This window comes from Leptodactylus fuscus, chromosome 6 (assembly GCF_031893055.1).
Source record: "Leptodactylus fuscus isolate aLepFus1 chromosome 6, aLepFus1.hap2, whole genome shotgun sequence".
Taxonomy (NCBI): domain Eukaryota; kingdom Metazoa; phylum Chordata; class Amphibia; order Anura; family Leptodactylidae; genus Leptodactylus; species Leptodactylus fuscus.
In genome coordinates, this window is record NC_134270.1 from 22,289,762 (window position 1) to 22,303,146 (window position 13,385).

At 46.2% G+C, this 13,385-nt stretch overlaps 2 protein-coding genes across 2 annotated transcripts in view; one reads left to right on the forward strand and one right to left on the reverse strand.

Moving 5' to 3' along the window:
* Positions 1-2,101: 2,101 nt before the first annotated feature.
* LOC142209953 (uncharacterized) lies at positions 2,102-2,870 on the reverse strand. The gene is made up of 2 exons (XM_075278987.1): positions 2,849-2,870; positions 2,102-2,758 (listed from the first exon to the last, which is right to left on the reverse strand). The coding sequence occupies exon 2, from the start codon at positions 2,747-2,749 to the stop codon at positions 2,102-2,104; it is 648 nt and encodes a 215-aa protein (XP_075135088.1). The 5' UTR covers positions 2,750-2,758; positions 2,849-2,870.
* Positions 2,751-13,385, forward strand: part of LOC142209954 (ABC-type organic anion transporter ABCA8-like) — a 48,176-nt gene continuing 37,541 nt past the window's right edge. Inside the window, exons 1-4 of the mRNA XM_075278988.1 lie at positions 2,751-3,157; positions 9,503-9,607; positions 10,127-10,334; positions 10,544-10,693. Coding sequence (XP_075135089.1) covers positions 9,503-9,607; positions 10,127-10,334; positions 10,544-10,693 — 463 coding nt within the window. The 5' untranslated portion in view covers positions 2,751-3,157. The remainder of the gene's footprint in view (positions 3,158-9,502; positions 9,608-10,126; positions 10,335-10,543; positions 10,694-13,385) is intronic.

The following is a 13,385-nucleotide window of genomic DNA, read 5'->3' on the forward strand; positions in this document are numbered from 1 at the left end:
CCTGGCGAGTGCTCCAGGTCTAACAGGTAACACCGTGCCCACCGCAGCCCCCTGTGCTCTGACTGACAGCGCTAGCTGGTGCAGGATTCACTTCAGGCCAGAGCTACCTTGGACAGTGACTGCTGCAGTAGTTGTACACTTTAGAAATGTGTGTTGTACTATATGCCTGAATTATGTGCTTTCTGCTTTAGGGTCCATTCACACAGAGGAAAATGGTGAGGAATTTCAGCAAAAAAATACAAGCAAAAAAAAAAAAAAATTGTTAAAAAACACAAAGGATCTAAAAATTGTAATTAATCCCCTTTCCATAGATGACATATAAAAATAATTAACTAAAAATAAACATTAATTAACTATTAATCCTTGGGCTTTAAGGGGTGATTTATTTTGTGGTACTGACCAGTATATTGGAAGGGTCTAACAATTCGAGTATCTCCTATTGTGTAAGGTGTGTAACAATAAATATCTTCCCTTTGGAAAGGAACTTCCCTGACACGTTTTCTATGTGTCTTCTGGGCCGCAAACAGGTCCCTCACTTTTCATGCTTTTACTATGTATGTGAGTGTTTTTTCACTTTTTACCTGTCCCACAAGGTGACATGAAGCCGAGATCTCCTGTGCGATGTCCCCTACTGTGTAGTATGGAGCTGCAGAGGCTTTCACTGTATATGCAGATGGATTCATGCCAGACCTTTAAGTCATTATCTTGTATATTTTGGGAAATTCCAAGATTTTATTTTATCTCCCCCCCCCCTCCCCCCCAGGTTTACCCTGAGGCCCACTATCACAGCTGGGGCACAGGACAATATGGCAGCATCATGGATATTATATAAAACACTTCTGCTCTCTGTACTGCTGGGACTAGAACATAACATAGATGATTTCCAGCATATTAAATCTCGTCTCTTGGGATCTGTCTTGTGCAATAGCAGATGTGGGAAAAATGCAGAAAAAGGGGCAAAAAAAACCCTTCTAGTACTTTCTTAAAGGGCCACTACACCCAGGAGATCTCTGGCAGCCATGACATGCCATCCTTTCACCGCTGCTGGAGATCATCCTCCTGATCCAGGAGATATCTGTCTGTCTCACTGTGGGGGAGGGGAAGTGACAACCTCAATAGACAAAGTAATCAGAAAGGTTGTCACTTTGTAGCTCCTCCCCCTGCTTACTGATACAGATGTCAGGAGTTCGCCCCCTCTTGGTCATAGGAGCCTTTCAAATAGATTGGTAACAGAAAAATACCTAAATATTCAGACGCAGAGACTCTTCTACATGTTCAGACTCTCTGCTTGCTGTCATTGAATGGAGGCATTTGTGTTTACTGCATGAGGCTAAACCGGACCTGATACTGAGAATATGTCCAATCAATCCTCTGTGGACTTCAGACTGATACATTGTAACAAATAATCAGGACAGCACAGTGATTCATGCACTTAAGCCTAGGTTGGACGGGGTTTTCCGTTTTTCGGGTCCATCAGGTTTCCGGCGTTTTAATACTGAAACCGGTGGAGAGAAAAGTTCTCCGTGCAGTCCGGAGTCCTATGGAGACTGATGCAAATGTGAACCTAGAGATATGTGCTTACCACACAGAGAGTTATCTATACTGGATGCAATTGTAACAAACCCTCAGCTGTGTAAGACTTTGTTCACATCTGCATTGGAATCTACATTGTAATGTGGGTCTAAAATCACTAGACACCTGATAGTATCACCCAACTGATCCCCCTTAAGTTAATAGGGTCATGGGTCTCCGTATGTGAACACTGTTGTAGCGGACTACCTATGAGGTGTGATTGTTCTCTGAAGGACCAGAACAATAGATAAGCCAATACTAGTGTGAACCTAGCATAAGAAGGATTAGGTCAGGATGAGTTTTTGGCTTCTGGATATAAACAAGAATGTTTCTCTTAATGACAGCAAGCAGACATAGACAGAGACAGGAAGAGAGAAAGTCCAATAGAAAGTTGTACAGAAAAGCAAATACTGGCCCTTTAACTAAGAAAAGGATGTGGGGAGGGGCATACATAAGGATCCAGTGCACTTGGCATGGTTTACAAAACATACAGGGACCCTCACATCTGCCTTCAGTAATACAGTCCAGCCTAGATTGTTAGAGAGGAAAGCAACTTCCTAACAGCAGCTCCAACCTGAGCATCCACCTCTACAGCAGGACCAAACATATCATCCCACTCTACAGCAGCTCCAACCTGAGCATCCACCTCTACAGCAGGACCAAACATATCATCCCACTCTACAGCAGCTCCAACCTGAGCATCCACCTCTACAGCAGGACCAAACATATCATCCCACTCTACAGCAGCTCCAACCTGAGCATCCACCTCTACAGCCGGACCAAACATATCATCCCACTCTACAGCAGCTCCAACCTGAGCATCCACCTCTACAGCAGGACCAAACAGATCATCCCACTCTACAACAGGACCAAACATATCATCCCACTCTACTGCAGGACCAAACATATCATCCCACTCTACAGCAGGACCAAACATATCATCCCACTCTACAGCAGGACCAAACATATCATCCCACTCTACAGCAGGACCAAACATATCATCCCACTCTACAACAGGACCAAACATATCATCCCACTCTACTGCAGGACCAAACATATCATCCCACTCTACAGCAGGACCAAACATATCATCCCACTCTACAGCAGGACCAAACATATCATCCCACTCTACAGCAGGACCAAACATATCATCCCACTCTACAGCAGGACCAAACATATCATCCCACTCTACAGCAGGACCAAACATATCAGCCCACCCTACAGCAGGACCAACGATATCATCCCACTCTACAGCAGCTCCAACCTGAGCATCCACCTCTACAGCAGCTCTACACAACATAACTTTTCTACAGTATCTCTAACCACATTTATCTCTTCAGCAGATCCAACCAAAGAACCAAAGTATTTCCTCATACAACAGCTTCATCCTTTAAGCACCTCATCCTCCTCTGCAGCAGCTTCAAGGACAACTTTCTTCTATGGCAGTTCCAAGCAGAGTATCCTTCTCTACAGCAGCTCTATCCACAGTGTCCTCCTACAGTAGCTTCAACCACAGACTCTGTCATTACAGCACTAAGTAACTCCAGTCTCCAACTTCAGCGTCCTCCTCCACCACAGCACCAAGGTAGGTAGTGTCACTACTACTGGTATGGGTGACCAGTTACCTCCTCTTCAGGCTCCCTCATACTGACTGCTTTTCCCACATACTTAAAGACTTAGGCTGAAGCTCTATGTTGCAGATTTTTTGTTGCAGATTTTGCTGCGCTTTTTTGAGCCAAAGCCAGTGGTGGATTGAGCAGAAGGTAGAAGTATAAGAAGTTCTGCAGGTTTCCGTTTCCTGCATAAAACAGAGGCAGGAGACGGAAACCTGCAGGAGTCTCTCACCCATTCATTTGAATGGGTGAGAAAGATGTCCAGCCGAGAGCGGCGGTGAGTGTTTTATGCTCTCCGCCGCGAAACCGGGTTTTTTAATCCGGACACAGAGTTGGACATGCAGTACTCTGTGTCCGGATTGAAAAAAACGGTTTTGCGGCGGAGAGCATAAAACGCTCACCGCCGCTCACGGCCGGACCCGGTCTGTGGTTTCCGTCTTCTTGCATGCAGAAGACGGAAACCACAGAACCGAGACCAGAACGTAGGTGTGAACCAAGCGTAATTACTATTTACAAGATCCTGGATTTCAATACCAATAAAGTGTAACTGCAATTTCCCCATTTCCTTTACTGCTAGAGCTGCAATCCTGATACCTTATGGAAGCCGAGACTCCTTATATTTTCTGATGGTATAAAACTAGAGCTATTGAAAGTGACCCCCTGTACATACAGGTAATACACATTAGAGGACAGACCGCCCTAACAACACTTGTATGAGGGGTGCTAGGAAAAACTTTAGAGCCTTTTTTCTACTGAAAGTCAGTATAATATGAACTGTGTGTGCACGTGTGGGGTTATTAGATATGTCTGTGCATCGTTTGGCTTTCCTAATATTACAGTTTTCGGTATTTCCATCCAGTACTTTGGTGTAGACTTGTCACGTAACATAAGATGGTGGGGACGCCTGTGATTCCCACAATACAGGGAACATGGTGCTTGATAACATTTTGCTGGTGGTTACGGGTGGAGTTTGATACTTCAAACTTCATAGCCATGCTGAAAGACCATCCCTGGGTTTGGAGAGGAGCAGATGTGGCACATGGGGATTTTTGGAGGTCCCTACTGACTTTTTTAAACATTGGGCAGATCACTCAAGAAGACTTCACCATCTTATCTACCTCTTGTATGTTTTGAAGCACCTCTGAATTCCTGCTTTATGTCTTCCAGTCGGGGCATGTGTTCCACTTTTGGTTCCACTAGATTTTTGTTCTTTCTTTTGATATTTTATCCTCGTGAGCTGGTTGTGTAAGTCCTGTCCTTTACAGTCGCAGGATAGCCTTCACATCTGGGTCTGGTTATATTATGGATTGATATGTGTTCAGGATCCTTCCGCAGCCACTACTGAGTCTGTGACCGAGTCCGAGGTCTGTTATGTTAGGTCACATTTGTCTCTTGGGTTAGAGAGCACTTTGCGATCCTCTTCGATCATATTTGTTGGACTATTTTAGGCTACGGCCCCATGTTGGGAAACAGCTGCCCTGTTGTTGCAAAATCCTCAACAAAAAAGCAATTTTTTTTTGCAATGTGGAGCCTCAGCCTTAGGATATCTTGTGTGTGAGAGACCAGAGCATCGGTGACAGGTAAGTATGGTTTTTTTTTTTCACCTTTCCCGGGTTCCTTGCCAAAAATGGTGTATCCTGGACAACCCCTTTAAGGACTGGTGGTAAAACACCAGCAAAGACTGAACAATATAAGTACTGTATATTAGACAGCCATTATATGCAGGGGCGGATCCAGGGCCGGGCGAGCTTAGCGGGGCCCCGCGGCGCGGCCGGGACCTAACAAAATGGTCCCGGTCGGCATTTCCCGACTCCAACTGAGCTCAGCGTTAAAGCAGGAGCTGACAGCTCCTGCTTTAAACGCCTATGTATTCGGCTCATCGGCGGTAGGACGCCGATGAGCCGAATACATAGGCGTTTAAAGCAGGAGCTGTCACAGCTCAGCTCCTACTTTAACGCTGAGCTCCGGCATTTGTAGCCGCGATGTGATGACGTCATCACATCGCGGCTACAATATGTGTATGAGGGAGAGAGCTGGGAGGGAATGGTGAGTGTGTGTGTGTGAGTGAGAACGGCATGACACTGGGGCAGATGGAGGGGGAGAACGGCATGGCACTGGGGCAGATGGAGGGGGGAGAACAGCATGACACTGGGGCAGATGGAGGGGGGGAGAACGGCATGGCACTGGGGCAGATGGAGGGGGGGAGAACAGCATGACACTGGGGCAGATGGAGGGGGGAGAACGGCATGGCACTGGGGCAGATGAAGGGGTGGAGAACGGCATGACACTGGGGCAGATGGAGGGGGGGAGAACGACATGACACTGGGGCAGATGGAGGGGGGAGAACAGCATGACACTGGGGCAGATGGAGGGGGGAGAACGGCATGGCACTGGGGCAGATGAAGGGGGGGAGAACAGCATGACACTGGGGCAGATGGAGGGGGGAGAACGACATGACACTGGGGCAGATGGAGGGGGGAGAACAGCATGACACTGGGGCAGATGGAGGGGGGAGAACGGCATGGCACTGGGGCAGATGAAGGGGGGGAGAACAGCATGACACTGGGGCAGATGGAGGGGGAGAACGGCATGACACTGGGGCAGATGGAGGGGGGAGAACGGCATGACACTGGGGCAGATGGAGGGGGGAGAACGACATGACACTGGGGCAGATGAAGGGGGGGAGAACAGCATGACACTGGGGCAGATGGAGGGGGAGAACGGCATGACCCTGGGACAGATAGAGGGGGAGAGAACAGCATGACACTGGGGCAGATGAAGGGGGGAGAACAGCATGACACTGGGGCAAATGAAGGGGGAGAGAACAGCATGACACTGGGGCAGATGAAGGGGGGAGAATGACATGACACTGGGCAAATGAAGGGGAGGAGAACGGCATGACACTGGGGCAGATGAAGGGGGGGATGGCATGACACTGGGGCAGATGAAGGGGGGAGGGAATGGCATGACATTGGGGCAGATGAAGGGGGGAGAACGGCATGACACTGGGGCAGATGAAGGGGGGAGAACGGCATGACATTGGGGCAGAGACGGGGGGGAAATGAAACTGGGCAGATAAAGGAGGAGAATGGCATGAAACTGGGGACAGAGATAGAGGGGGGGGGGACATGAAACTAGGGGTAGATGAAGGGTGTATATGAAAATGGGGGGGAGATATAATTTACTGGTGACTGTAGGAGGATTATACTGTGTGGAATCACATGAAAATTGAATGAGAATGGGTGGAGTCAACATAAAAGTAGGTGGGGCCTAATTTGCTGCGGCGCGTTTTTTCCCCTCTTTCTTGTCTTCAACAGTTGGGAAGTACAGGTTAGAAGTGCGAGACCGCCAGTAAGTAGGGCCCCACCAAAGTCAATTGCCCAGGGCCCCGCAAACCCTGGATCCGCCACTGATTATATGCTCCCCTATCACACACATATCCTCACAAGTTTCTGTCTCAGCTTTCAGTCTTTGAATTGGAAGCTTCACAATTTACATTCAGACATGAACACGTGACAACCATCTGATCTATCCAGAACCCCTTTACCCAAAACTCTAGCTGCGGCCACAGTTCACATTACAGAATCACAATGATGTAACTATTGTAGGATTGTGATAGTGACATTCGGTTCCCTCCACTGAGCCTCCTCTCTGGGGGTAGAGGATATACAGTATATACTGGAGGCTCAGGGTGGAGCTTCTATAGCTGAAGGGTCAGGATATGGGGAGGGGGATTTTGAGAGCTACAAGACCAGATGTACACACAGCTCAGTACTTTCATCTTTGGGCGCTGCAGATTAACCCTTACAGTCTACAGGTTTGTTATTTCTAAGTCTGCATTGTCTTCTAATACCTGGATATTATTATTATTGCTCACTTTTAGAGGAATCACATATATGGTATATACATGATAACTAGAGACCTAACTGATACAGGGGGAGAGAAGACGTTGCCCACGAGAGCTTACCATCCATTTAACCCCTCGGCGACAACTGCCGTAATAGTATGGCCCGGCCACCCGGGTCTAACAGTAAGCTGCCATACTATTATGGCAGACGCCACACTGAGCAGGTGTTAGTTGTAACTTACTGTACATCTAAAACCCTGGTCCAGTGCCCACATTTGGAGGAGGGGTGTGTGTTAACCCCTTAGATGCCGCAATCAAAAGATGACTGGTTCAGGTCCCCTGAACATCAAAAAAAAGTGGATAAATAAATAAAAATAAAGTTTGTTAAAAAAATTAATAAATGAGTAAAACCCTCAAAATGCCCCTTTCCTGTAGAAAATGAATTACCGTATATACTTGAGTATAAGCTGACTTTTTCATCACTGTTTTTATGCTGAAAAAGCCTCCCTCGGCTTATACTCGAGTCACGCAGCACAGGACTGCAAGGAACTGCATAAATTAAGTGAAGGGCGTGTCCTTCAGTGGTTGCTACAGTAATGATATAGGACACTCCCCCCTTAACTAGCAAGAGAGATGAAAGCCCAAGATTTTCCAGTAGCTGCTGCATTTCCCCATTCCCCTCGGCTTATACTCGAGTCAATAAGTATTCCCAGTTTTTTGTGGTAAAATTAGGGGCCTCGGCTTATATTCGGGTCGGCTTATACTCGAGTATATATGATATATCAAGAAAACTGAACACAGTAGTGCCAATAAAAAAGCACAGCTCACCTCACAAAAAATAAGCCCTCAATCAACTCGGTCAACCAAAAAAATAAAAATATAAGTCATCTCAGAAGATGGTGATGCAAAAATGATTTTTATTCCCAAATGGGTTTTTGTTCTGCAAAATTAGTAAAGTATAAAAAGAATTATAAATGAGGTATCGCCGTCATCGTACCGAACCGCAGAATAAAGGTCACATGCATGTTACTTATGCTGTACGCTGCAAAAAAAAAGTAAAATGTAAAACACAATCCCAGAATTGACGGGGTGTTTTAATCTACCAAAAAAGAGTTAATAAAAATTACCGTAATCAATAAGTTATAGGTACTTAAAGGGATCCTATCATACAAACGTTTTTTTTTTTTCTGAATAACACGTCGGAATAGCCTTAAGAAAGGCTATTCTTCTCCTACTTTTCGTTGTCTTCGCCATTTGCCATTTGCCTAAAATCCCGGGGCGGGCTCCAGTGCTCAAACAGCAACGGCATCTTCACCTTCTTCTTCCGGCTGGGTCAAAATTAAACGCATGCGCAAGTCGGCTCTGCCAGCGGGGCTTGGTAGAGTCGACTTCACACGTGGGCGGTCATGCTTACGCGAGCATGCGCAAAACCCTCTGTACTCCATAGAACTACAGGAGCGTACTGCACATGCTCGCGTAAGCGGCCACAAACATGTCTGTTTTTGAAAAATGAGGCCTGGTCCTTAAGGGGTTAAGATTCAGGAGAGGATTTATGAATCTGTCTAAAAGATTACCCATTGCAACCAATCAGAGCGCAGCTTTCATTTTTCAAAATCAGAATACACAATGAAATTTGCGCTGTGATTGGGTCAGGCAACAGAGAATTTCATGTATTGTAGCAGTAGTAATAGATGAGTAGCTGTACTGTAGTATAAGGTGTGTGGATCTCATGTCTGATCACATCATTATATTATATCAGTGATGTCAGTAACAGGGGGCGGGGCTGTGACAACCTCTCAGACATGATATATACAGGCTGGTTGTCAGTAGTAATAGATGAATAGCTGTACTGTAGTATACGGTGTGTAGATCTCATGTCTGATCACGTCATTATATTACGTCAATGATGTCAGTAATAGGGGGCGGGGCTGTGACAACCTCTCACACATGTCATTATATTATATCAGTGATGTCAGTAACAGGGGGCGGGGCTGTGACAACCTCTCACACATGTCATTATATTATATCAGTGATGTCAGTAACAGGGGGCGGAGCTGTGACAACCTCTCACATATGCCATTATATTATATCAGTGATGTCAGTAACAGGGGGCGGGGCTGTGACAACCTCTCACACATGTCATTATATTATATCAGTGATGTCAGTAACAGGGGGCGGGGCTGTGACAACCTCTCACACATGATATACAGGATGGTTGTCAGTAGTAAAAGGTGAATAGCTGTACTGTAGTATACGGTGTGTAGATCTCATGTCTGATCACGTCATTATATTACGTCAATGATGTCAGTAACAGGGGGCGTGGCTGTGACAACCTCTCACACATGTCATTATCTTATATCAGTGATGTCAGTAACAGGGGGCGGGGCTGAGACAACCTCTCACACATGATATATACAGGCTGGTTGCCAGCATTTCAGGTGGATTTCTAATATACAACATTGTGTTTCAGATGACCGGAGAGAAGATGACAGACCCCAGCCTGTGGCAGCAGACCATCGCTCTACTTTGGAAGAATCTCCTGCTGAAATGGAGAGAGAAGTGGCAGACGGCTCTGGCAAGTAGTCAAGTATTCTCCCCACAATGCAGCAGCTGTCTGTGTGTACAGGGGCAGATTTATTGTGTAGTCAGCAGATTGATCAGGGCATTTCACCCTAAAATAAATGTATTTCTGCCAAACCTGGGAGATCTTTATCAGAACACCCATAGATGCATCATTAGTCACAGATACAACTGCTTATAGTCAGTGTGTCCTGCCACAATTCACTGCTATGCTGCACTCCCTATATAGGCAGGACATGAAGTTTTGTTCATCCTGAGCCCTCTGATTCATGAATACAATTCTAAAAGCTAAAAATGATAGTGAAAACTGACAAGTGTGTAGGAAAAATAATAGGATAGAGTGTGCTGTTTTGTATACCTGCCTGGGTTTATGGAAAGCTGGGTGACAGCCTCTAGGGCTATTGTAATAGGTTAATAGAAAATAACTATAATTATAGGGCGATGGATATCAGAACTTTCTAGAACAGAGCAGGTAACTGTCCTACTGCTGATGATCTCTTCTCTCCCGGGGCAGGAATGGCTGCAGCACTTGGCCTTTGTGCTGCTCTTATTTATCTTCACTATCATTATGGGAAAACTAAAGATGGACAAGGTGGTGCCAGCCAGGAACGTGGGGCGCCTGGGTTATTATGGCGACGCGGGTTATGACATAGCCTACAGCCTGGAATCGGACGCTGCCCAAAAAATTATGGAAGATGTGAAAAGAAGCGGCACCGTGCCAGGTAATGAGAACGGAAGCAAGAGGAAGTATTGTGAGTGGTGTTCTCCTTTAAGAAAGATAAGACTAAAGGTGGCCATTCAATATGTGTCTGACCTATCACTATTACTCCCAACTGACCACCCCCCTCCTGTATGCTTACTGTGTTACTACACCCATCTGGGGTCACTAATGATGAATGATGTGTCAAATCTACACATTTCCTTCCTCCAGGAGTCAGTGTCAAAGGATTCCCCGGCGAGGTGGACATACTAGAACTTAGATCCAAAACAGTAGCTGTGATGTTTGAGAATGAATATAGGTATGACATCCGGTACCGGGCGTATTATGTACCCCTGGCGAACGACTACCTGTCACCCAGAGGTAAGTGAGAGGAACCTAGAATGCCTAGAGTACCAATGTGGATGATCCCTGATATATTATACGGCATGTTTGGTAAGAAATTGACCTTGGGGGGATCCAGAAGATGGTGGGTACAGGCTGCTGCTCTGAAGATTTGGGGTTTCATCAATTCAGTGCTATGTTCCTTGCAGTTCTGCCAACATTAATCCTTCACTTGGCAAGTTGCTCTACAACATATGGATGTGGTTACGACTTTTTGGGATCTGTCAGTCGGACTCTTCATCATCCCATATTGAATTCCAGATTATCTTTCCTTGATGGTTCAGGATGACCATTAGGGTGTTAGCACTAGCGGCAGACCTCTCCCCTTCTGGAGCTCTCTCTTTCCACCAGCCTGGAAGGACTTTTTGGGTGCCACATCATCAGGCCTTCGTAGGATCTAACACTTTTGGATTAGTGTCTTCTTCCTATTGCCTGTTACCTCCAGTGAGCTCAGAGGGTAAAGCATTGGACAGACGGGTAACACAAAATCCTCTTTCCGTGTCAGGCTTACTAAGCATCTTCTTGACACTGTTGTTTTTTTTATTACATTTTCTAAGTCAATACTTATTTTACTAAAAAATTCTAAAAATCTGTAATTTTAGCAACGACCACTGATTTTCATAATAGGTGGACACTTCCTGCTCTGTAGAGATCACTTCTCTACAGTCAACACAGTATCAAAATGGGAGTGTTCATCAGTAGGGTTGAGCAATTGGGATCGGAGAAGATCAGATTCCGATCATTGATCGAGCAAATTTCACAATAGCGATTGGGATCGACTGGAAAATGATCAAAAATCGGATTTTAAAAATGATCCTGAAACCTCAAGATCGGCTCAACCCTATTCAGCAGTATCCTTATTATAGTAGGGTTGGTTTACAATGACTATAGGTGATGGTCACAGTTCATCTCCAACCCCCGCCTGACAATGACCCCTTCCTGACATGACTAAAAGTCATGGAGTATGCCCATAACATTCTACCATGTAAGTCTATAGGTGATAGTTGCATCTTACTTCCTCCTCCCACAGTGACCTCTGTATAGGTCATAAAGCATGCCCACTACTCTCATAGAGATCATTAGGTGATTGTCACAGCTCACCTCCAGCATATTGTCCTCCGCACAGGTCACGGAGTATGCTCACAACATTCTCCCATACAAGAGAACAGGTTATAACTGCAACTATCATCCTCCCTTCACAAAAAGACCTCTACTCAGGTCACAGAGCATGCCCACTGCAGTCCCATAGGAAGTAGGTGATGGATACAGCCCACCAGCCCCATCCCCAGCATAGGTCACAGGTCCTGACAATATTTTCCCATAGAAGTCAATTGATGATGGTCATAACTCCCCCCCCCCCAACCTACACCATGACCTCCGCACAAGTTATAGATCAAGGATAGGGAACCTTTGAATCTCCAGCTACTTTGAAACTACAACTCCCAGCATGCTCCATTCACTTCCATGGGAGTTCCAAGAACAGCAAAGCAAGTATGCATGCTGGGAGTTGTAGTTTTGTAACAGCTGGAGAGCCGAAGGTTGCCTACCCCTGTTATAGATGGTCACCACTCCCCTCCTAACTGCACAGTGACCTCCACACAGATTATAGATGGTCACCACTCACCCCCCTACCTGCACAGTGACCTCCACACAGGTTATAGATGGTCACAGCTCACCCCCCTACCTGCACAGTGACCTCTGCACAAGTTATAGATGGTCACAGCTCACCCCCCTACCTGCACAGTGACCTCTGCACAAGTTATAGATGGTCACCACTCCCCTCCTAACTGCACAGTGACCTCCGCACAGGTTATAGATGGTCACAGCTCACCCCCCTACCTGCACAGTGACCTCTGCACAAGTTATAGATGGTCACAGCTCACCCCCCTACCTGCACAGTGACCTCTGCACAAGTTATAGATGGTCACCACTCCCCTCCTAACTGCACAGTGACCTCCGCACAGGTTATAGATGGTCACAGCTCACCCCCCTACCTGCACAGTGACCTCTGCACAAGTTATAGATGGTCACAGCTCACCCCCCTACCTGCACAGTGACCTCCGCACAGGTTATAGATGGTCACAGCTCACCCCCCTACCTGCACAGTGACCTCTGCACAAGTTATAGATGGTCACCACTCCCCTCCTAACTGCACAGTGACCTCCGCACAGGTTATAGATGGTCACAGCTCACCCCCCTACCTGCACAGTGACCTCTGCACAAGTTATAGATGGTCACAGCTCACCCCCCTACCTGCACAGTGACCTCCGCACAGGTTATAGATGGTCACAGCTCACCCCTATCCCCTCATCCTTGCCCAGTGACCTCTGTAATGGTCTCCCAATGATCACAGCTCACCTCCCCCACAGTGAGCACAGTAGGGAACCTCAATTTGTTAACCCTATATAGTATAAGGAAAATGTTTGTTCTCGTACCGTGTAAGCCAGTGGGTAGGAAATATAAAAAACCAAAAAACTTGATAGTCCTCAGTAGTTGATACCTTTTTAATGGCTAACTCATAATGATTTTACTTGATTTACTTGAGAAAGGAGCCGAGAGTTCTGAAACGTTGTAATCTGTCATCATTATTAGTTAGCCATTAAAAAGGTATCAACTACTGAAGACTATCAAGTTTTTTGTTTTTTTTTATATTTCTAACCCTATATAGTCT

Excerpts from the sequence above, each read along its gene's own strand:
- LOC142209953 (XM_075278987.1), bottom strand. The coding sequence starts at position 2,749 with ATGTTTGGTCCTGCTGTAGAGTGGGATGATATGTTTGGTCCTGCTGTA.